Source organism: Tinamus guttatus, unplaced genomic scaffold (genome assembly GCF_059628265.1).
Source record: "Tinamus guttatus ecotype Peru unplaced genomic scaffold, ASM5962826v1 Tinamus_guttatus_pri_ptg000403l, whole genome shotgun sequence".
Classification (NCBI taxonomy): Eukaryota; Metazoa; Chordata; class Aves; order Tinamiformes; family Tinamidae; genus Tinamus; species Tinamus guttatus.
In genome coordinates, this window is record NW_028288937.1 from 2,078,784 (window position 1) to 2,104,213 (window position 25,430).

A 25,430-nucleotide genomic window follows, 5' to 3' on the forward strand; every position below is an offset into this window, starting at 1 on the left:
CTCAGCAGCGACAGCCCCTGCACCAGGCCCCTTTCCTCACGCCCAGTAGGCCCGACTCGCTCAGGAGAAGCACGAATCCGTCCAAATGATCTTGTTACTCCGGTTACTTCTGCTAGCAAGGAGTTCGTAAGATGGAAATTGAGGGGAAAGTCTCTTTGGTGAGGCATTCCGGCCTCCCCGAACCCAAAAGCTCGTGTTTCCGTGGTGATTTTTCAGCAGTTGGTCAGGCCCCGTTTCGCAGACGTGTTGGTCTCAGCGTTGAGCCAGGAGAAGTCTCTCAGAAGAGGACTGGAGAGCAGGCAGATGAGGGCACTGCCAAGCACACCAGCTTTGTGCCGCCTGTGGCATCAGCATGATTCCCAAGAGGCAGAATTGCCTCTTGACTCACATTCATACTGAAGTGGGAGAAGTACCCACGCCAATACAACATAACTACATTTTTGATAGCTCCCCTTGAGCAGTCCTGGGAAAAATTACTCCCATGCAGTACCACTTGAGAAGTTTTTTCTTCCTTTGATCTTCTTTTTAATAATTTTCCTAATAGTTGGTTAGGCATGAATCCAGGAGAATCCACAACTTTATTTTTGGCCAAGTATGTATAATGGAACAAGTGAATAGGCAATAACTCATATGGAAATCACTTGATTTTAATGTGAATGTGTAGACATCAACCCGCTTAAATACAGCTCCCTAATTTGTCTTATTTGATGTCAAATGGCAACTGTTGAGTTACAGGCAGTGGAACAAGGCAGGCCTGACCTTATCAAGCCTGAGCAGTTGTAGGAAGATTCAATCATAAGAGCAATAAAGAAGCTATGTCTGAAGTGTGATACCTTGAATTAGCTATTACTACAGAAGATGAAGTTAAACCATGCTTAACACAATATTGAACTGTTTTGATCTGGGACATTACTGAATTAAACAGGATGCCTTACCTGGTATCCTACCTGTTTTTCTCCCGCTCTCGAAATGCAGAAACGTAGAAAAACTCCATTGTAAAATCTCTGTCAAGAGAACGTATTGGAAAATACTCCAAGCAATCTAGGAAGTAAATTAGTTTTTGCTGTTTCAGTGCAAGAATTAAGTGGAAAGGCAAATGCCTTGGTATTGAGAGCTAAAAATATTCCAAAGGGAATCTAAAACATCCAATATTTAGAAAATAGATGGGAAATATGTAATCAACTGATCTGCTTTAAAAAGTAACTTTGTAAGTAATTCCCAGTACTGAAATACACTGTGTCCAAAGCTTCTCCTGCTCTATGTCTAAAGCTTCTGCTAGTTTCAGAAAAAAATGTTCCTGAGGCATGGCAATTAAAGTATTTCTTCATTTCTTTTTTTTTTTTTTTTACCTTTCTGTTTTGCCTTAGGACTAGTTGCAACTAGTTGCTGTGTCTTGTTAATCCCAGGATTTACTTTTCCTGCATTTCATTTGAAGATCTGTTTTTTGGAGGGGTGAGGGCAAGGTGTGGGGAAAGTGGGTTTGGTTGTTTAGAAACTTGCTTTAAGTTTCCAGGTTGCTGGAATGAGAGCGGCCTTGGCAAAGCCAGAAATAATGACCAGACATCCCTCATCAGCGATGAAAACTTTGACAAGCAGATCCTGAATCCAAGCCAGCTTGCAGGAAGAGAATTTTTAGCAAGATTATCCACTTGTAACAACATGAACACTCATGTCATTATTCTTCTCCATTCACTGGTATTCTGCCTAAGCTGTAACAATTTTACTGAATGTGCCAGACCTGCTAATGGTCATGGTTGTGGTGTTAAAACGGAACAAAATCAAATGTTTGCTGCTAGGAGGCAGTTTAGACTGGATTCTCACCATCTCGTGACACACTCAGCAAAGCTTTCAAAGGGGAATCGGACAGCACGAGGTTTATGCCACAGAAGACTACTAAGATCAGAAAGAGAAACATGAAATATTTAAGCGCTTAATAAATCTTCAACATAGAACTGGTTTATCCAAAAAAAATCACCATTATTGCTGTGCAGTTACTATGTACTACACTAAAAATGGAAATTACCAAATGTGAATTGCAGAGAGGCAGCTGAGATAGCTGAACAGCAGCAGCATTATGCCATTTTTGGCTAGGTAGCATGGTGGCTTACCCTTCTGCGTCTGAAAAAGGCAGAAGAAGGGAGCATAAACATACAGAGCAGCGGCTGGAGGAGTTGCAGCCATCTCTGCATCTGCATTTGAATTAGCGTGACCAACATCAGTATGAAAACCCCTTTAAAGAGTGTAGTGTAACTCTGATGAGAAGCGAAAAATTGTCATCCTTCTGATTTCAGAAGAGAAAGAGTGCATCTTTTTAAAACTCTTTTTTTATAGCTTGGTTGATGCAGCAAACACTTTGTGTGGGAAACGCAGGAATTCTTAGAGGTGGGTCTGAGATGCAGGGGTGTGTTAACACGAGCGCAATACGGTGTCTGGATTAGATATTCCTACGCTGTTCACTGGGGCATTTGTGCTGGCAAAAAATTTCCAAGTCAGCTTTTGCCTATGCTGCAAGCTATTGTAGCTGTGAAAGAATAGCGTGTGCTGGGGTGGATGCCAGTGAGAAATTAATCAGCTTTCTGAATGGGTGCATTCATTGGTAAAAATACAAGATTACAGTACAGGAAAGGTGTAATGGGAGTGCTGTTTAAGAAAGGGAGACAGCTGCACCTTTTTTAATCTTGTGCTAGAGCAGGTATTCTTAGGGACATATGGTTTACTGATTGAAAAGCTTTTTATTCTTGTCCTTGCAGTATGGGTTGTCCAATGAAAAATCCCCCTATTTAGCTTTAATACTGTCAAACATCTCTAAAATTGTAAGGCAGTTAAATTGCTGCAAAAATGCATGAGTGTTTTTACTGCATGTTTGGTATTCGTGTTTGACCTTCCAGTTTAGTAGTGGCAGGGTGCGTCCTCATTGTCTGAAGATCTGCCCAGCTGAAGGGTTATGTTGTGTCTTAACATTCCACTTCTGAGATCCTACAAACATTGAGAATCTCTAATATTGTCCATATTGTTTCATCAAATAAACCTAGTTCTCCGTGACTATAGCTATCCAGACCTAAATATCGAATTCAAAATAATCATCCAGACCTTTTCAGTAGTCTGTCAGGAGGGAGGTGAGTATCCCAACGCATATTGATCGCATCCAAGGGCAGATGTGGAATTTTACTCCTCCTATCAAACAGCCATCTCTAGGTACGAGGATCCTCGTCCTACCTAGGTTTCTCTCATGCATATGCCAGAAATATTGAATGTGTCGTATGAAGCTGCAGAAATCATTTTGGAAAAAAACAAAGAACCTGCAAGATACCGATAATAATAATGATGACAACAACAGTAATAACTTTGTATCTCCGTGGCTCTTAAGTAGCTCCTTTCAGTGAAAGGAGGATGACTCATGGGTTTTGAATGCTCGGGGTTGACAGTATTGTGAATATGGAACCAAAATAGTGTTAAACAGAGTCTATGAGGTACAGCAGCAAATGGATAAATAATAGTAAATGACATTCCAAGAACTTGGTATAATATGATGAAGTGCTTTAGATTTCATATTCTCCTTTTAGAATTTAAAGAAACACATTAATTTAATCTGATAATGGCTAGAAGTACTCAGCTGCAAAACCCATTTTGATTCCCATTAATAGCTGTCCACATAGCTACTCTGGCTTGCATTTTTATGTATTTCTGTTTTGGAGAGCCAAACAAACACTGCATTATTTTATCAAAAATAATTATGAGCCTGTTAACAGCAAATAAATGCCAAGCTATTAAGACCTAGCAGTTAGCATAAAGGGAATCTGTTACACGGGCTGATAATACGGGGTGTGTTTAATGTTCCTTTCAAGCAAACAAAGGCAAGGATGTCAGCTGCTGAAATTCACTGCAGGCAGAAAGTCCTGTGAGCTGCACAGGCTGGAATAATGATCCGGGAAAATTAAAGATGGGGTGGCTCTTAAAAAAGTATGAAAGGAAGTGAAATGAACTTCTGAAGTACAGCAGCAGTCAGGAACTTTTTTGAGAAAAGTAGGAGTTTCACCAAGAAAGCTCTTGCTTGCTGGCATTTGCATCCACGGCATCTTAAATGGTGGTGGTATCTAAGATGCTGCTGTTTTCTCTCATGAAATGAATTTGGAAATCAATATCTTTTGGCAAATATCGCTCATTTAAATGGCAAGTACCTGAGAATTGTAAGCTGCACATGCAACTTTGGAGGTTAAAAGGTTCTTTATGACATTTTGCAATATCACAGATCTAACAGATTGATGTACCTTTTTCAGTTTGTTTTACTGAGGTATTTTGGGGTGGAATTGGTTGCTTATAAACCCAGGGGTCTGTATTCCGAGCTACAGTGAGCCTGGGTTCTGGTATCTGGCACGCACTTAGGATCACTTAGTGTCATGTTCAGTTTTGCTAGCAACTTACTCTCACTTTACACTGCCCAGTTGCTGCTCTGTATCTACATGTATATGTAACACGTAGTTCATGGCTTTACTACAGGTCTTGCAGTCAGATCCCTTTAAAACCCAGAGAAACTCAAACCCGCACAGCTTTAATAACATTAAGCTTGATAAATTGTTTAATTTTGCTTTATTTCTTTCAATTTAAAATGATTGCATACCCAAGCCTTTCAGTACCAATCAGTGAAGTAGAGCTTGATAAAAAGCTTATAGACGTTACTGCCAATTTTCCATTTGGCTTCAGCAGGCTCTGGATAATTCCCATTGACATGCTGATTGCAATTATAAATCTTGTGGAGTGCACCTTTCCTCCCCTTTTTTTCCGCTATCCCCCCCAGCCCAATCTATATCATTTCAGTGTATAAATACGCAAATAAATAAGCAAACATCAAATGTAGCTATTAAGATTAGGTGTACAATTTTGGCAATTGTTCAATTTTGTAAAAAGTCAGTTCCCCAGATCAGCTACACTATTTTGTCATTTTACTGAAGCCATCCAGAACATGAGTGTTGATGGGCATTTCTAGATTGTCACCAGGCAGGTAGCTGATCATTCCTTTTCTGTGTTGAAAAAACACAAATTTGAGTATAGCTATATTTGATATGGGCCAGCCAACCTGTATCTTCCCTCTGTGATTTTGCTGGGGGCAGAAAAAGGTGCAGACAAAGTGTGAAAACTGTTAGAAAATTATCTTCTAGGGAATGTGTCCCCTCAACTGATCAGCTTAGGCACTGAAGGCCCTACTGATGAGCCCTCACCTCAGAGCACGGGCTCCCTTTTGCTTCCACACAGTCTCAGGGAGGCTGAGGGTCTGCAGAAGTCCATGGAGGTAGATCCTAGACTAGCTAGATTTTGCTAAGCAATTGCACTAATATTTGTACCTTGCAGGCCTGGGACATGAATGTGCATGAATTAGGGACGTATAAACAAACTCCCAGAACTTAAAATTTCAGAAAAATCTTCTGAGAATGTTCTTTATGCTCATTAGGATCGCTGCAGGAATTTATGTATTCAGCATTTCTTTACTGTGCACAATGTATACTGCTCAAATTCTTGAGTCTTTGTACAGGAAACAGTATTTCATCTTCCATTCTAGGAAATGGAGTAATTTCTATAATAATTCCAAGCCCCAACATCTGGTAACAGAAGGACTGGGTCTCAAGTTTATATAAGCTAGATTAAAAGTGTATTAAAAAGTATACTTGAAAAGGAATGTTTTAATTGGAAATCTTGTCTCATGCCTGTGATCGCCCCTATGTATCATCCCTTCCCTTGTTGCTTTGTTCCCAAAGAGCATATGGGATAACACAAAACCCTTTCGGTTTCTCCTGTTTAATACTTCATTCTGTGGGTGAAACAACATGGGAAGGCGTCTTGCTACTTCCAAGTGTGACTATTTAAAATAAGACTTGAAAAGTAAAAAGCAAGTAGCATTGTTTTGTAAATGTCAAGGCCATTTATTCATTTCTTCTGCTTCCTGAAAAATAATTTTCTCAGCAGTTTGTGCCCAAGCAGTATAATTCTTCAAAGATTGTAAGAGCTAACTTTCAACACCTCTTAAATAAGAGCTTTTGCAAAAATATGTGTACCTCTCTAAATAACATTCCATATTTCACAAGCCCATGTTAAAATGTCACCCCTTTGAAAAGGAAATATGTCAGAAACAAGAGCATTGAAACAAGAAAGAGCCTAATTTTAGTTTTGTGCTAAAGCATGTTCAAGCCACATGGGAAGCGTAAAGGGTCCTTACAATAAATGTAATTAAAATTTAAGCTCTCTGTAAAACCCGAAGTAAAATTCCTGAGTACCTTGCTTGTGAACCTGCAGTCCGCCGATTTTAATGGGCCACTCCAGGGCTTGGATTAAGCCTCTGCTTCCGAGGTTTCCCGAGCTGGTCTGCGCAGCCGTCGCTGGGGTGCGTGCACAGCTACAGGTCAGCAGGAATGAACGGTCACTGGAAATACCGGGATCTAGCCGGGCTTGGACACGTTCTGCTCTTCGGCAAAACTCCCCTTCAAGGTTATGAGAGAAATTAGCCTCGTTAAAGCGAGAGGATGAGCGGATAGACTTTTGCTTCCTCATTGATTCAGTGGAGCCTAATTGCTCTTGCATGTGGGAAGCCGTCACCCCATGACGATTAAATTCTGCCCAAGAACATTGTATTAAAGCAGCCCACACTTCCCTAACTCTTCCTGGATTCCACTGACATCTGCTTTTCTTTGTCATCGTGTGAATGTGGGACTTATTCATTCAGACATTCATGTTAAAATCAATTATTCACAAAAGTGATTCCAATGCAGTTTGTTCCCCTTGCTACAGCTCCATTTCTCAGCAGGTACCAGGACAGGTCATCCCCCGTGCATTTGTGCTTTTATTCTCCAAGTACCTCAGCTGCTACACTGAAGTTTTGGACAGCCCTTCCTGTTCGCTGGGTGGGATGGCTGCCCGTTCGTATTTACACCCCCTGGCACTGGGGTCCCCAGGCTCTGCCGGGTTTGCAGGACGCCTGCGTCCCCGAGCACCCCATGGCCGTGTTGCCCGTAGCCGCAAGGTGTGATTTGAGTGCGTGTCCTTCCTCTGACAGCAGATGGGACGCGCAGGGGGGACGGCGCTGCGGTGGCTCCAGCGGCTCCTCAGCTCTGTCGCGTGAGGCGCGTGGAGGCCCCGGTGCAGCACGGCGCTGAGCAGCCCTGTGGGGTGCACGCAGGGAGCGCTGGTGGTTAAACCACAGAACGGGCATCTCTGAGCCAGGCTAGGGGCCAAGCTTCCCACCCACGTTTCGCTCTGTAGTCTTGCTACGTTATCATGTAAATATTTTATACCTGTCTTAGCGCGGCTGTCTAGACTTGGAAAACGAAGCGGAAGGCGCGTTCACGCTGTAGGCTGCTCGCACTCGGGGCTGTCACTTCACTCCCTAGGTTGTTTTTTAAGTTCGGTTCAGCATCTCTTAAGTCCAGTGAAGCAGCAGTTCGAGTAATGGCATTAATTTAGTACCCAGAAGCTTTTTAAGCAACTTTCGCTGAATTTTGCTAAGGAAAGACTTTTCCTAATTTGCTTTATGTCTGTGGTTTGTAAAGGCAGAGGAGAATTTATCTGACAGTTATCTAATAAAATATGCTGTGGTCCTCTGTTTCCTCAGCTGCTGCTGACACTTGATCTGATGGGGAAAAGCATGCTGAGTTGCTCTGAGCTTTTAAAAAATATGAACTTGTTTTTCAGTAGGCATCTGTGTTTCTTTGAAACAGAAAGTACACTCCGTCGTCTGGAAAAGATCTCAAAGAAGGTCTTGAAAGAGGCAGCCTTTTTTCTTTTTTCTTTCTTTTTTTTTTTCTGATCTACCACTTGTTTCTACCTAACACTGCACTGCAGTCTGTGAGACTGTCCCGTAAGACAGTAGAAAAGCATCACTGGTTTCACACGCTTTATCCTGCCTGTTCTGTGGGAAGTCAGGTCAGTGCTGCGTTTAATTGCTCTTCAGATGTCTGCTCCAGAGCCTCTGCTGCAGGTTGTTCCTACAGAAGGCTCTGGATGCTTGAAAGGCCAGACATGGCATCAACAAAAATTAAGATCAAGTTTCCGATGCTTAAAGGTTGTGCAGAGATAAGTGAAGGGCATGGAAATTCTGGCTTCTTTAGGGCTGCGAGATAAAAGCTGTATCAGGCTGGACTATCACCTCCCTAGTGATGCTGGCTGATGATAGCCTGTGACTTCAAAATGCATTTGCTGACGATCTCAGAAAACACATTTGCTAAAGCAAATTGTCTTTGGGGCAGGAGTAGATTTCTTTGAGTCAGTTGTCCTCATGTTCTCTAATTTAAATATTTTCATTTTTCCCCAGTAATTTTTATATGGATATTTAAAGTTACAGTAGTAATATGGGGCAAGATATTGATTGTTCGCTGCTGTTCTGTGATCTCTCCCATGGCTTCTCATAAACTTGACTTGACGTGAGTCAAGAACAGGCTAAAAGTGCCTTTTTTTTTTTTCCCCCAATGTAGATTTTTAACTACCTGGAAAATATTTTTAGACTCCGTCTGAACCCTGGGTATGATTTTGCTTTTGGAAGAGGTAGTAGCGTTGCTGTTACAGGGCTCAGTAGAGCAGGCGTCTGGGTAGATTACGTGTCCTGTGTCTAACAGTTTCTGGCTACGTAGTGATTTTCATACCATTGAGGAGATTTATACCTGTTCAGAGGCTTGTTTTTTTTTTTTTAAAAAAAAAGATTATAAACCTGATAAGCCAAAAATAAATTCATTCTGGGAATTCTGCCCAGACCTTTGCTCAGTAATACTTCTATAGATCATTTGTCTTATCAGGCACAATATTTTTCCAAGGTAAGGTATAATCCAGGCTGTACTTTTCCTGCCCAAATACTAAGCTTCCCAATGAAAGAAGGTTTATCCCTCTTTCAAAATGTATCGTTCTTCTCTTCCTCCAGGAACTTATTTATGAGCCAAGATTAAAAACAAAATCATTTCCTTGAAGAAAAATGAGCATTTAAACATTTACTGTAAGTTTACTCCCTATTTCAATATTTCAGGATTTCAATATTATGACTGTTTTAGTGAGTCACTAATTTAAATTGGAGCATTTGGTCTCGCACTCAAGAACTTTACCTGTAGGGCTTTGGTAGCTGTGGGAAAGGTCACCCATTTTGCAAGTTTTAGTCATTCATAATTGTTGTTATTCCAAGGATCCTGGCCAACAAGATTGTACTGTAAAAATCACATTTCATAAACTGCGAAAAGTTTTTCAAAATAGGATGGGGATTCAGTTTTCTATGATAAGTCACTGTTGAAAAATTAAATGTAATAGAAAATTACAGAAAGGTCTCTCTGACTTTTTGGAGATATAAAAAAGTGCCAAACTGCCAACCTTTCTCTTAAATGCTGTAAAACAGTGAAGCGGCACCAAAGGTTATTTAGGATGAGTGTGCAGGAGGAGCTCATCAGCCTTTAGCGTGACATTTGCTAGCAGAGCTGGAAAGTCCTATCACAGCACGTTCCAAAAGATCAGGGCGCTTCTGAGTGGGAGCCACTTCCTTCAAGGGTCCTTTCCATGGCATATGCAAAAATGCACCTAGAATAAATAAATAAAATAAGCATGGGATGCCCTGCGTTAGCCTTTCCCATCTTTCTGAGGACAGTAATCGGATGAGAGCAGGAGCATCCGAGGGCGGAATTGGGTACTGCAGTGGAGTGAGGCACACGCCATCATTTCATACCAGCTCTGAGGACTTGTCCAAAGGTTTAAATATACACTGTTTTCGGGAGTCACATAAGTTCCTAAGGAACCGAAATCCTCACCTTCATAAATCTTCAAAAGATACTTAAATGTTTAGCAGACCTGAGCAGTGTTACGTGTGCTTCATAGCTGAGGCGTGTGGATAACATCTCTGCATCTCCTCTGGAGAAACAATAAACTGACAAAAAGAAAAATAACATAGTAAAGCCTTTGCTGCTGGAAAGGAGACAGTGGGAACAGCTTTGGAAAGGCAGCGCTGGGGTGAGAGGCGGGTAACCAAGAGCTTCCCAAGATTTTATCCGTGAAGTCTGTTGTGCTGCATTGCCAAAATTTGGGGCTCAGATTTGCTCCGTGTGAGCCACGATCAGCCCAGCTCGAGCTTCATGCTTTTAAGCTGCAGGAGATACGAATAAATGCACCAAGGATACTGTGCCTTTTTCTGCTGCAAGATATGTTCATAATGTAAACCTGCTTGGGACTGAGCTCCTCTGCCTTTTCAAAATAGGATCCTCTGCTAAACAGGAATGAAAAAAGAAAAGGTGCTTTAGTCTCCTCCTATTAGTGCTGTGAGGTTACACGCTTCCTCCCTGCATAGAGGCTATTTTAGCACTGTAAATACAAGGCAGACATTTGTTTCTTTCTAAAAAAAAAAAAAGGATTTAAAGAAAATAAGCCTGAAATTCAGTGGGCTTTGATGTAAGAGAAGTAAAAGAGAGAAATACTTTGAACTTATGACAGTAGGAAATAAAAAGAAGGAAGTGAAGACATTGATGATCTGATCCAAAACCCTTAAATCCCTTCAGCCGTAGACTAAGCCTGGCTTCATAAATCTTCCTGCAGCTGCTGCACTTTTGGCTGATCTCGGTGTCTCCTGTTCTTCGCTGGCCGCTGTTGGAACTGGCTTTGCCCTGAGAAGACAACAGATTTTCAGCAGGCAAGGGAAAAGCAGGTGTTAGGAAAGCAGAGGTCTTCCAGAGGAAAGGCCACCTCTGAAATGCTTCAGTGTATTTAAATATCATACTAAGAGACTAGACTGGCACTTACATGATGGGATAGTCGAGCTCACAGTCCTGTCGAGAGGAGTCTGTCCCACTAATGCTCTCTGTGAGCAGATGCTTTACACAGTTTGATTTATCTGATACAGTTAAATGAAACAACACATGCTATCTTATGTAGATTTAATCTTATGTCCATGAAATATTTTTAATTTCCTTTTCAAAAAGCACGGGACTTTATAACATTTCATAAATATTTTTGTCAAATGCCGGAGTGCATAGTTTGGCTCAGTTAGATATTCCTCTGGGAATACTTGGGATGTGGAGACTGAGTGGGGGTCACAAAATATGGTGTGGAGTTTTCATGGTGCTTTCTAGTCTTTCATGCACTTTTTTGCTCTGCAGTTTGCTTGACTTCCTGCAGCTTGCATGGGATTTTTAGACTTAGCTTTAACTGCTTGGATGGTTTATACACTTAGAGATGTGTTTTATTTTCCACAGCCTTAAAGACTGTTTTATCCTTTAAGTTGGAAAGCCTCTTATCTAAATGAAGCAATCTTAAATTGTTGGATGTAATTCATTAAATTCATGAATAACTAGAAGTCTCTCTGGCACTTAGCAAGTGATATTAGGAAGAAAGTGCTGATCCACTTTCTAAATGTAAGAAATTGAATTCTTGTAAACTGATATGATTTGGACAAGACATATTTAAAAATAATTAATAACTATTAAACTCCCTCTGTCAGTTTTTATCTTCTCTAAATTATTGTGAATCCAGGTTAACATCTTGGAAGGGAGGGAAGTTGTTAATGATATAAATCAATGCAGAATCTTCCAGTTGTGCCTACTTTCACTACATTGCCTTATATCGGCACTGAGCCAATATTTTCGGAGTTTTCAAAGTCGTGCTATGTTTTGAGGTGGCTGAATCATACAGTCTTTGCGTGTGCAAGCAAGGCACAATAAAAGACCATTTTTAAAATGTCCTCTGTGGGAAAGAGCAATCAGTGGATATCAAGTATGCAGTAGTATTTTTAGTGTTCACTGATGTTTTCGGTTTTTCTAGAAGTAACAAGTGTATTCCTCCGAACCATAAGCAAAAGTGGAGAAACCCTAAGCCATGTTGGCTGACACTATTTCTAAATATAATCATCTTTCTTAAGGCTCTGTATCTGCAAATTTGTAGGCAAAAGGATGTCTTTATGAGAAAATCTCTTTTCGAGTAACCAACATATGTGACTAGTTCATATGCGCAATCTCCTCAGGACTTTTCTTATGAACCTCATGGCGTTGAGTCCATTTTCTTTAGAGACAACTTCCATTACTTCCTTCTCGCATTGATTATCCAGCAGCCTTCTCTTGGTATTCTTGCAGTGTTTGCCTGCTCACGAGTATGTAGACCTTGTCATTTCCATCATGATCATTCTCTAAGTTGATATGTTACATTCTTCCTAGAGTCTGATCTCAAACGGATCCACCCATTTGATATGCCCTTCGTGACTGCTTCTCAGTACCGTAGAGTACAAAGTCACCCACTTAAAATATTGTTCATGACATCCCTTGAAGAAGTCCTTCTGTCTGCAGTCACTTGCCAAAAATATTAGTTTTCAGATGTTATTTTCCTAGCAATGACCAAACATGCTACTTGTATTTACACAAGTAGTGAAATTAATCTGTCATACAGCTACTCCAATCAGGTTTCTGCACTTGTTCATTATTTTTTTCTCTCTCTCCTTGATACTCAAGACCAAAACCATTTTTGTAGATCTTACTCATACTCCTACTATTTATTGCATTTCTTTTTTCAGTCATGTTGTCCAGTAAAACAGAACTCAGCTCTCTGTTTCTGCTGTTGTTCAGTTATGTGTTTTTATTAAACTTCAAAATGTACTTAAAAAAGATCACTTTCTCAGGGCCAAAGTGAAGCTTAAATAAACAAGGAAAAAAACTTACTTAATTTCTCCATTTTGATTCTCTGTGACTCAGTCTCGCAGCTTTACCGTCCTCAGCAATGGCTTCTGCTGTTGAGTTGTTTTGCCATGCTGCTTTTTTAGCTGATCTTACAGCAATGGTTTACATGTCTCTTGCTATATTGCAAAGTGCTTCCTAGAATTAAATATTTAAGGCTAATGGGAAGAGTGGGTGTTTGCAACACTTAAAACTAGGTAAATCGAAACCCTTACCAGGAAGCATCCTTCATATGACTTTGAAAAAGTTTTATCGGATACTAGAACCTACTCTTCTGTCTTTCTCTGGCAGTAACAAAATATCTCACACAGGTGGGGAATAGTAAAGTCATGTTAACATGACCAAGCAGAGTTTCTCATTCTTTCATTTCTAATGAGGGGGAATGAAGTGTTGCAGTCACAAACATCCCCTAGTCAGAGGTTTCCAGTCTCAGCGCTCTGTGCTTGAGCAGTTACAGCGGTAGAGGCAGTGGGTGCACTCAGTGCTGCAGACTGTCTGCATGCCCATCCTGCCATCAGCCAAAACGTGCATCCACAATGTCCCTGCCCTCGCTCCGAGCCCTGAGGAGCTCTCCGAAATGCGACATGGAGGTTCACGCAGCACCTCTCATTCCGGTGATTCGGAACCCGTCACCTTCTACGAAGGATGCGTCGCTGAATGTCCCTGAAGAAATCCTGTTAATGGAGCCCTCCTCAGCAGGGGCTGCTCCTGCTCCTCCGTGCTCCCCAATCCGCCCTCCAAGCCTGGCATTCGGGAACATATCCCACTTGCAGCCGTCTAATATAGACCGAAGAGAACAAATTAACGGGTAGTAGGAAAATGAGAGAGGTCTCTTTTCTCAGCTTTCTCTTCATCTCTCTCTCTAAAATTGTACTGAAGAAAACCTCAAAGTACTCTGGGAAGGGAAATACACTCAGTGAAAGGGAATATGCATGTTTAAAGGTCATTTTTAAAATAATGAACCATCTGCAGCTGCTAGAAATGTAGTGACGTAGAATGTGTCTGAAGGAAGGTCGTGTATGGTTGTAGCTCTCTGCTAGATGTTTCACCTTTTAAAAATTGCCTTTTAAATTAAGATGTTGCCTCGATGTGAGATATGAAGTGCCTTAATATTAATTGCAGCTGCATCCAAAAGTAGAATGGACTGAAAAAATCACATTTAGTCCAATTTTACTTAGCTAGTTTATACTTACTTACTTTTTTTTTTTTTTTTTTTTTGTTAAAACACAGTCTTGCAAGCCATTTAAAGCTTGAACACCATGAAATTAGGAAGAATCTGAGAAATAGGGCCATGAAAAAGAAGAACTAAACAAAAATATGTGCCCAGAGTCCTGGCATGAGAGCTCTAGGGAAGCTGCGTTTGCAGCTTTCAGCTGCGAGAAGGGTCACAGCAAGAGAAAGGAGGCAGCCCTGTGGTAGTGCCTTGGCTTTTCCTTAGCACATCCCACTCGTTCTCCTTGTACTTTTTGTTAAATCCTTGCTTTCATAGAGAACGGCATTAAAATAGAAAACGTTGTTTTCTAAATATCCCTCCGTATTTTGGACGTCCATCCTCCGTACTTTTAAATCTCCTGCGTCCTGCTCTGCAATTATTGTATCATGTCTAAATGAAATCACTTACATTCATCACCCATTTTTAGAATTCTTTCTTAGGATTATATTTGGAGAAGTGCAACTTTTTCAGAGTTAAATATCATTTGTACAGGTATAAGCTCACTTACCTTTTATTTCTGTACAAAAGAAAAATATGCAGGTTATCATTATCTCTCTTCCTTAGTAGTTTCACATCATCTTAGAAGGTGGTTGAGACTTTGTCATTCTTAATAAATTGTATCTGGTAAATTGGATGTATTGGTGTTGCATAGAATTGAATTAAGGTAATGTGAGAAAAGCAGTTGTTTTTCTGAAATATGAGTTTCAGAGAGTTAATCAGGATTGACTATTCAACTCCTAATTCAGTGTCCTTCCATCCCTGTTGGTTTCTGTGGGAAGACAAGGCTGTAGGTGCCAGTCAGTATTGCTGCGTTTATCAAGAAACATCTGTCCAGTGTGGAAGGATCTCTTTCCACAGGGGCTGATTCTTTGTCTAAAGCATTTCTGACTCCTTTTATCTAATATTTTATTTTATTCCAAAATATCCTACTTTATTAACTGAACAGATGCTCAATTTAAGCCCGGTTGACATTGTTTAGAGAAGTTTATTTAAGAAACATCCTTTGGTTTTGAACACCCAATGATTCTGCCCAAAAATGTTACATGAAACAAAGACTTGGGTGTTGAAATAAGACATAGACTGTATTTCTGTGCAGAGGTAGCTATAGAAATAGCATGCAAAATTTGGAATATGGCCTTGAAGCCATAAAATTGGAAAATATTTTGGAAGAAGAAGTGTTTGTAAATATTTTGGTCATTTATTGCTCTGATACATTTCTGCAGAATGTCTGAAGACATACTTTTAAAAGCCCGTAGAAGTTTTTGCCTTTACTGGACTAAATGTGTTTCTGGTTTAAATGGATTTTTAATGGATTTCTTGGAATTGGCCTGATCATACACATGAACTGATTTAAATAGCGAATTTTCTGCAAGGTCTATGTTGTAATAGAAAATAGAGTTTGGAGAGCACTGTTTTGACCATATTTCATGTAGTCGTCAGAGTTTACTCATTTCACATGACTGTCATTCAAATAAAGAGACAAAATCCTGTCATTTAGTTTCTAGATATAAGCTATTCGCGTGTATGGACATTCTCTTTTAATTAGAAAAAGAGGTGGCTGAAAGATAAATTATTGATAGTTTTGACTTGTCTTTCACTAAGAAGAGAATTAGAGAAGAAACATGCATTTCTGCGAAGGACCAGTCTGTCAATCCGTTCGACAGGAAGTTCTTATTCCTGTACAGCTGCTAAGTGATGTGAACCAGTTTTGAAGTCTGTATCTGGATCATTAGCAGTAATTTAAATTTAGTTTGCAATAGCAAATAGATTGCAATAGTATCTGCAGGTCAAGATTTTGCAGTTCACAGCTTCTCAGGAGGCCGTGCAGAAATAGCTCTGGACCTGAAAGATTTGGTGGGGAGGACTTGAAGTTGAAAGTATTTTGGTAGGATATTAGGAGCTAATTCCTTCCCTTAGACGGTCTTCCCTATTAGGTCACTTGCACTGCTACAAAAATTTAGTTCGCTTCAGGTGCCAATGGAAAGCTGTGTGAGTACTTAGTCGTATAATAAGTGTTCTGACTTTGAGATAAACCTAATATTTTTTGTTAATACTGCTCCTACATTTAGATATATATTTGCTGTCTGAGGCATTTACATTTGATATTTTGAAATCTGGGTCAAATATACAAAATATAAATGCAAAGAAATGCATACATATACATATTTATGTACACATTTCTGTTAATAAACTTTTTCTGTTAAGGCATCTAAAGATAAGACTTAGTTCTTCTGGAAGAAAATCCGTGGGAGTTCTGCCTTGGACAGAGTCAGGATATAAGCTCTCGTTAGCAAGGTTCTTAGTTTAATTTAAGCACAAACTCAAATGTTGCCTGGAAAATTCCCTTTGAAAATGTAGCTATCTAATTAACCTTTTCCCCCACCCACCCACTGCTTGCCAGATACATAAAGAACTAAAAAATATTCTTTGAATTTTTGCAAATCTTATTCTGATGAGCATCGAACGAGCGTGAAAGTCTATTGCCAACTTTACTTCAAACCTCTCCAATCTTAAGTCCCACAGTTTGGAATCTGGGTTTATAAAAAGCTTCGGAGTCTAGGGATTTCTGAAGTACTATTATAGCTGTGTAATACAATTGTAAAATGTACATACCTAATATAAAACAATGGCATCTGCAGTGTATACAGTCAGAGCACACTAGCAATCTATGTAAATGTATTCATCTTTTCCATTTTGTGCAACAAATCGAGAAACCTTCTCATACTGAAAATGATAAGTTGGAGGCCTGCACCTCCTTGCTCTGCTTGTCACTGCAAAAATACCTTTTTATACTCTACCTCCAGTAGAGATGTTAGCACATTTTTGGCTGAAGGAATAATGAATGTTTTGACTCAGCCTTTGACTTAACTTGAGACGTAACTTGGAAACCAAATTCCCAACTCCCACAGTTGCGCTGATGCTGGCCCTACTTAAGGAAGTCCTTGAGCAGCTTTCTGTCATGCAAAACTCAACGTGCCTCCATGTAGAAGGGCACAGAAAGGACATATATTTTGCATGCTTGTGTGTATCGTACCATGGAGTGCTTCAGAGCTCTGAGTATACACGAGCTATTAAATCTGTAAGAGGTTGTGCCTTCGTGGTTTTGCATACTTTACCTCGTCATAACTTTTCTCAGAGAAGATGCCATTGAAGCAAATTTCGTCTCAGCATTAAGTCCTGTCTAATTTTGCAGCCAAGCTTTTAAGAAGCATGGAAACAGAGACTGCGCAGCTATGTTGGTCAGAGCAAATACAATCTCTGCTCTTGTCGAAGTACCATGAGGTATTTACATCTCTGCCTAACTGACCTGTTAGTGAAAGTGATTTTCTGATTTCTGCATTTTACATTAATCGTACTAAGTTTTTATCATCATTATACCTTTCCTTTAGATATTTCAAAGCTGTGCCAGATGTGCACAGCTGCGCGCACGGCTTGAATCTACAGCATTCCTGTAGATTGGGCACACTCCGTTTTTATAGATGGAGGAGCTGGGGGTCACAGAAGCTGAATAACCTGTCAGTTGTCACTCATGAAGTCTTTCAAAGAACTGGAAAAAGAGCGAAGGAGCAGACGTGAGGCTGGTCCCCATGCCGAGGGACGGGCACTCGCTACCGGTGACCCTGGAGCCCAACATCCCGGGTCGGTCTCGGTGGAGAATCCTTATGGAGCAGATCACAAATAGGTTGTAGAGGCTAAAACCTTAAAATGACAGGGCTGCGCTTTATATGCATGTATGGCGATGTGTTAGGAACCAGCATAAATTTTCTTGGACAGATGGTGTATTGCGGGTTTTCAGGAAAAGGTTAAAGGAATGATGATGCTGTTAAAAGCTGCATTGCATTTATGGCAGTGCGCGGAGCGCACGTTGATGGGAATGCAAGTGTTACGAGTTACATTTTAATAACACCAACCACAGCTGAAAGCAGTCTGCGCAGAGCTTGTCATTAAACGTAGTGAATAGCCTCTTTAAGTTTATACTATTTTTATGATTTCCAGGAAAACAAAATACAACAGGAGAAGGTTTTGGAAGTCTGATTAAAATCTGTTTTTATCTGCCTATCTACAGGATCCTGGTTTCTAACAAATAGGCTATATTCAGGGTTTGTCCATGAATGTTGTAGCAATTCCACCATTTTTTATTATTTTTTCCCTGTGTTTCTGGATGATTTCTTCTTCGAGTTGGCATTTTGGATTTGGGAGGTTTACCAGTGTTGTTTTCTTTTGGCAGTTTTATAATGCAAGCAGCAATAAATGGGCAGGGTCTTTCTTCCAAGCGAGCAGAGATTCACCTGCCCAAGCCTCCATTTGACATGGTCAGTCTGAGTTTTAATGGATTTTTGTGCTGTTTGCACTGCCAACACCATCCTTTGTTGCCTTCTCTGTACCTGTCTACTTACAGTTCACATCTCCTCCTGGGGAATCAGTCAGTCCTTTGCCCACAGATGTGTCACAGTAGAAACACTGGCACTTCTGACCTGGTGTGTGGCTAAGCCTTCAGGCAGCCCTAGTGCTCGAGCTGGAATTCCTACCTGACTTTTGCGGGAAGGAAGGAGCAAGCTGACACCTAGGCCTTCTGGATAAAAGAGGCGAAAGGATGGCCTCCTTGTTGGAAAACATCTGACAAGATGACAGGTCCTGTCACATTAGTCATGGTGCCACAAATGGGATTTTTATGAGTTACGCGGCCACTGCCAACAGGGTGCCATTTATTGAGCATCCCACAGAGATGTTCAATGATAGGCCTTCAAAGCAAATGATAGGCCTTCAGTAGCTGAGAGGTTTAAAAAACGAATACAATCACTGTTTGACATGCATTGCTCACAAAGAGCTCTTTTTAATCAATGTGTTCATAATAAGGCCCCAGTTTAGCAAAGCACTTGCTCTGAAAACTGGTCCTCCTGCTTGTGTGCCTGTATGTTGGGGAACAGATGGTAGCGCACTTGTGTCGCGTGCCTCAAAATGGTACCGTCAAAATAATTCAATCTACCTCAGTCTACCTAAGAGAAGCTAAATTTGGTCTTGTTGCTTAGTGGCTTTCCATGTATTTTCCTATCCGCACAGGATCTTTATCTCCACAGGAAAAAGTGCTGACATGTTAAGGGTTTTGACTCACAGAGAGGCTTCAGATGAAGGCTCTCTTCAGAGGCTTCCATGAAGGGCTTTTTGCCATCTCCTCAGCAGTGTTTGCAGTTAACTGTGCTTGGGAGAAGCTGCTCGAGCTGCTCATGAGGAATATGAAGAGCTGACAGAGTGCTCTGGGACCTAAAGTTTGAGACCTTCAAATCTAAGGACCAAGTGGAGTGACATAATTAAGGGCTAAGTTGTCAATCACAAGCGGAACTGCTGCTGTCACCCTTAAAAGGCAAATATACCCTCAAATAGGGCCGACATTCAGTTATTATCAAAATATTCCCATTCACAGAATCCCTGTGTATAGATGTGTTTATATATTCTTGCTGTGATTGCAGGTCATCGCTGCGGGCTGTAGCAGTATGTACAGCCTAGGAGAGAAAGAAACCTATGCCAAAGGGGTGAAAGAGGGTTAAACCAGGCAGACATCCCTGTTCACCTTTAGGTTGGGAAGAATGACAGGCCCTTTTCCCAGCTGGCCGTTTTGGCCAAAGCAACCAGCCTGGGGCTTGCAAAGGTAGAGAGGAAACAGCAAATGATTTCTCACCTCCCAGGGAAATTTAGCAAACCTCTGTAACCTCCGTGCCTTAAATAAAAGCGAATGTAATCGGTGAAGTAATGCACCATGGCTAACTGAGGATCTGCTGCGTATTCCTCCAGATTTACTCTGCACTGCAAACCAGCATCATTTTTGAGTCTTTTCCCTTGTCCAATCCCCGTGTCAGGAGCACAGCTCCTATGTTTACCTCCGTCTGCTGAGCTTGTCTTCAGCGAAAGCATCGACTTGTTTATCCGTGAAACCTCCTTCGTCTCAGAGCGCTGCCCCTGTCCTTCTCGCAGCGCCTCCAACTGGATTATCCGGCCTCCCCGCAGCACTTACGTCCTCCCTAGCATTTTGTGAGGCTCGACAATAAACTGCAGTGTGTGTTTCTGGCAGCTTTGAAATTCCTCAGTCCCTGCACAGAATCTAGTTTGTCACATTAGCAGTAGTAGTATGTTCACATTAGTGCAGGAATTGAACGTAATCCGGTAGTGATCTTGTTCCCTGGGCTTTTCCTAATATTAGTCCAGGCTGAAAAATACTGCCTTTTATAAGAAACCAGGAACTCTTAAATGATACTAGCTCTTTTCTGAGGGCTGAATTCAGTCATGCAGGACAACTTTGTTTCCTCTGTGTTTGCCTTCACGTGCTGTGTCTTGAGGCCAGCTATAAAGCAGTTTTGCTAGTCTGAAAAACACATAGTGCATTTCTAGGAAATGCTGCAACATAACTTCATAGAAAGTAATAGAATTACCAAATAACCTGAAATGGTTTCTCACATGATTACACTACCACGAAGTCAAATTTCTGGCTCTAATTAACAGAAGAAAAAGAAAAGGGAAAAAAAAGAGTATTTCAGTATTTCTTCCACAAAAAATATTATGTATTTATTTTTATAATGGACATAACCATGGAAAGAAAAGACAACTATATCTAAGTGGAATATATCTTAAAATTTAAATAATAAATGACCCTTTGGACATGAAGGAGAAATAAGAAAGCATCGCCAAAATTGCATTATCTATTTCATGGCATAATGTTTAAGTCTGTTAATTCCAGGCACTCTTTTGAATTCTTTAGGAAGACAATAACTTATATTTGGAGCTGTAACTGCAATGCATTGAAACCATACTGAGTCTTTCTACAGAGAGCACTGGCCTTTGGCTACTCTGTATAATTTTGACTGGTAAAGCATCCTGTGTTTGTTTAGCTTACCAGCTGGGAGTTGGAAGGTACAGCCAGCATCTAGACAGCTTTTCATCTTTGCTGTGCTTTGGGAGACCTCAAAGGTTTTGAAGGGTTCTGGGTAGTGATTTTTTTTTTTAATTCTGAGTTAATAATTTTAGGTTACCTACTGTGATCATGCTTAAAATGTTAAAAATAATACAAGTTTTCAAAATTTAAGTATTACAGAAAGCAGTGAAAAAGTATTCACTGTTTTTTTTAATATAAATATTCCCAGAAGATATTAACTGTTTTTTCAATATGTTTACTTTCAGGATCCGAAACTGCGTGAATTGTTGGATGTTGGGAACCTAGGGGGTCGACTGGAAAATCGAATGATAACTGTTGTCTATGGTCCGGACCTGGTCAATATATCGTACCTGAACCTAGTGGCATTTCAAGAGGATATAGCAAAGGTAACACACATTGACCTGAGCCACATAGAATTAATGTTTTTTAAAGTACTGCTTTGAAACATGGATAAGTAGAGGAAAAAAACCAGAGATTGCTAAACTGCCTTTTCAGATGAACCTAAACTGTGTAATAGAGTTATGCTGCTCAGTATCAAAGGAGATATGCACAGTCATTATTTTCTGGGAGTATTTTCAGCAAATTCTGTCACAGGTGCATGTATTTATCTTTAGGATATTGCATTTTACTGTATTTATAAAACCCAAATGAGCGTTGTGAAAATAATCATATATGCACAGGTTAACTTGGGTATGAGATATATATTGTGACTCTCCACCAACAATTGGCATTTTTTCAGTAGTTATCACTCTTTAATACTTTTTCTAAGTGTATGTTGATTATGGATCATTCGTGAAACCAAAGCAGGTAACCAGTTGACTTTTTAAGACTGATCTGTATCAGAGTCGTAGGAGTTTGTTGATCTGCAGTTCTACTTTGTACATTCAAGTATAACAGCAAGCAGACACCTAATTTAACTTACACTCGTGGCCTTTTCTAATCATGCTCAAAGGTCAAATTTTAGTATGGATTTTGCTTACTGCCAGCCCTGGAAAAGAATTGTGAAGTAGATGTCATTACCTTATGAAAGTATTTTACGTAGTACATGTCATTTCTATCCAAGAAAATGCTTAATACACAGCTATGTGTGATAGGGAAGCTACTACAATAGATTTTAACACGTTTGTTTTGTTGCTGTCTGGCACTATCTATACAGCACTGTGGGTGTAATGAAATAGGAAGTCTTTGATTTAGCTCTCCCACATTGGCATTCAGAGGTTTCCCCACTTTTGCACTTCCATCCATATAGATCCTCATGATAGTCTCCAGACAGCGTCACAACATATGCTTCCATGTAATTTGCGTACTTGAGTACGCTAGATTGCCTCAAAAAGAAAATTTGCCCATAGAATCCTGTTGTTTAACTACAGCAAAGAGTTCTTCAGTGCTCTTATCGTCTCCACATGCTTCAGTCAAAGGTTGTCTTTGATATGGGCTCTCACAGGCAATGGGGAAGATCAAAACAAGTGAGCTGGGTCATCCAAAGATGGCCTTCACCTGGGAGCATCTGCTTTTCCTTGCTGGTTTTCCAACTGTGCAAGTCTTCATTAGCTAATGGGTTGGCTCTTCCTAGGATGTGAGAGGATAGGGACAAATAAATTCATAGTGAGCCTTGGGCTGCTGTGTGGGATGTGCTGTCCTTAGGCTTTAAAATGTAGAGTTGTATTCTACAGGGGTGGTTGAGAAACCTAACAGTGTGTAAGGGAAAGCACTTGAAACAATTCTTCAGGAAAAGAAACTAAGCATATGGAGGAAATTGAAAAGGTATATTGAAACTTTAACAGCAGAAGTTGTTAACGCTTACCAAGAAGATTGCGTAAGTCAGAAATTTGTCTCCTCTTTTTTGCTCTACTGTCTATCAAACATGCAGTAAACTGTAATCTATTTGCTTTTGGCAGTGTCAGACTAAGTCAGTTCTAAAATACTTATTTTAGGGCCATTTTCTGTTGGTAATGGGACCTAAAATTGCACTAGATAAAACTGTTTTAGAGAAGTTTTGCTGCTTTAAATCCTGGGCAACTCCTATGGTCTGAGCAACTGAGAATCTGAGTCTTTGTTGTTACTTGTAAGTGTGGTGGACTGAGCAAATCCATATTTTAGCAATTAAACATTTTAGCCCGAGGGTGTTACTTTCAAAAGCATCCAGATTAGCTTTGCTTGCTTTGAAATCATACTAAATATCCTGATTGTTTCAATGAGAACAGGGCCTAATCGCTATTGAATGCCTCTCAAAGTTCTTCTCTATTTAACAAGCCTTCCAACTTTATGTGAGCCAGGCCTTAGAATGTGACCCCTATAGCCTGCAGGCCTCATGTAGTGACTCAGAGAGGTCTTTGTAAATAAGCACATCAGGCACAAATCAGCACTTCAGCGAGCTCTGAGAAGGAGGGCAAAACAAGTTCCCCACGTCACGCATGAAAACTGTGACCCTGACTCTCACTGCCGTTCTCAGGAAAGCGAGTGCCACTGAAAACCTCCCTCACCTTTCCCTTTGCAGTGTATGAATATTTTTCTGATTAACCCTTCTTTGGTTTTTCAAGCCATGTTGACATGAGTCAGACAGGCCCTCGCTTGGAGAAGAAAGGCAAAATAATATAAAAATTCTTAGTAAGGCAATTAAAGTAATTGAATCATGAGGGTTTCCTTCAAAGAAGGTTAGTATCTCCCCTTCACCTTCTTTTAGGACTTACTCTTCCACTCCTATGTTAAATGACCTTTGAAAACTTCTACTGATGCTCCTGCTGCAAAGTGTGTTCAGCAGGTCCCCTGTCTGACTTGTGGGACAGTTGTGAAAACGTGGGCCTTGAGCTATTGCTTTACGTCAGCTCAGAAAAAAGCTAGAAATGGCTAGGAAGTTGCAATGTGCTGTTTTTTTTGTTCACCAACCCCCAGGGAAATATAGCTAAAATATAAAGGCCGAAGGACGCTGACCTGCTAATTTGTACAGAGCATGCAGCTAGAAATTCGTTAACCCGAAAGGTGCGTGGTGGACACAGCTCGTGGTGAAGGCAAGGAGCACTGATACAGCATTGCATTTTTGCAAATAGATACATCTGTCTTGGGACAGGATTTGTGAGCATCTAGAAACACACAGCACTACAAAAAACAGCATTAAGCAAGAATTTCTCAGATCCTATTCTGAGCAGTTGTTCTTTTTCCTATCTCTCTTTCTCTAGTCACAGCATTATGAAGTCCAACCTATGAATCTCTGTCTTCTCTACAGTCTTTCATTCTCTTGCCAAATCCATTCACTTTTGAAGTGAGCTTCTCATCCTGCTCATCCCTTTCCTGCTGCTCTTGTTTCAGTTGCTCACACCAGCACTATCCTCACAGCTGAAGACCATTGAGCCATATAGTGCCTGATCCAGAGCTCGAGAGATTTTGTTACTGTTCACTCTGAGGAGCTTTGGGTCAGATTCATCACTAAGAGCTAGTGAATTCCTCCATGAGTAAAATTATGTAGTCACAGATGATTCACAGTTTGTGCTGTAATGTGCATTCTAACAGACAGCTTCATTTTTTTTAACTTCTTAGGCTTACTTAAAAGCCTAATCAATATAATAAAATACAATATACACTGATATTTGTTCTTTGTTTGCTTTGTTTTTTAAACAAAATTTATAAGGCTGCCAAGGCATATGATTTCACTAACTTGCTTTGTTAACCTCTCACGAAAAACAAGCCTGCAAGAAACGTTGCCGTCACACATAGTCAGTTCTGATTTGAAGTAAGGATTTTCAAGAATTTGCGCCGTCTTTTCTTACGGAAAAAGTCTCATATCTTCTATTGAGATAAATGTCTCCAGGTATGTATTCTGATGCAGGCAGTAGAGGAGAGAAATGAGTTCACCTGCAAGAGATTTCCGAGTACGCTGCTGCTCATACACTACTTAGCTACCAAAGCACGGACGAGTTGCCTAATTTGTTAGTAAAGTTCCTGGGAATTACGTAAAAATAAATATAGCAGTCAAAAGGAGGGTGGATTCATGCGGCTCTGTCGTGATTGATGTGACTTGCCTGGACCTGACATTTGTTAGAAGGTCTGTTCTTCCTCTAGCAAACGCGATCAGAGGTTTCCAGGCTGCAAACAGCTTGTTGGCTCTAATACAAGCCTATTTCAAAATACCCAGATTTATATTTTCCTTTTGTGCTACCTCTGTACAGGAGTTGCAGCAGTGATTCAGAGCCTTTCCACGGTCTGTTGTTTTCTTTCTCTGCGTAACAGTTTTCTACCCTGCATGTTCAGTATATAACTGTGCAGGTTGGAAAACAGGCTTTTACTATGTGCAGTGCAGCAAAACCGAGGAAGCTAAAGCAGCGGGTCGCATCTTGACTCACAGGAGCTCTATCCCAAGTCCATGGAAGTCAGTAGAAAGCATCTCATTTATTTCTTTGGGGCTGTATTCAGTGCTGTTGTTTCACCTCCCGCCAAGGGTTCAGGCCAGTGACTGGAAAGATGACGTGATCCTTGGCATATTTTCTGATCTTGTTATTTTGACCACAGCTCTGTGGAGACTGGAATGAAGACCCTAAAACGGGAGAGGAAATGAGCGGTGTTGCTGTAACGTGTCGGCTTGGCACCGAGGGAGTTAGATACAGCTCGGGCTGCAGGTAGCCTTTAGAGGACT

General features: G+C 40.6%; 1 protein-coding gene across 3 annotated transcripts in view; it reads left to right on the forward strand.

Moving 5' to 3' along the window:
* Positions 1-25,430, forward strand: part of PLCB1 (phospholipase C beta 1) — a 353,787-nt gene that overhangs the window by 176,688 nt on the left and 151,669 nt on the right. For all 3 annotated transcript variants that reach the window (XM_088531288.1, XM_088531289.1, XM_088531290.1), the window contains exon 4: positions 21,049-21,189. In XM_088531288.1, the coding sequence (XP_088387414.1) occupies positions 21,049-21,189 (141 nt within the window). The remainder of the gene's footprint in view (positions 1-21,048; positions 21,190-25,430) is intronic.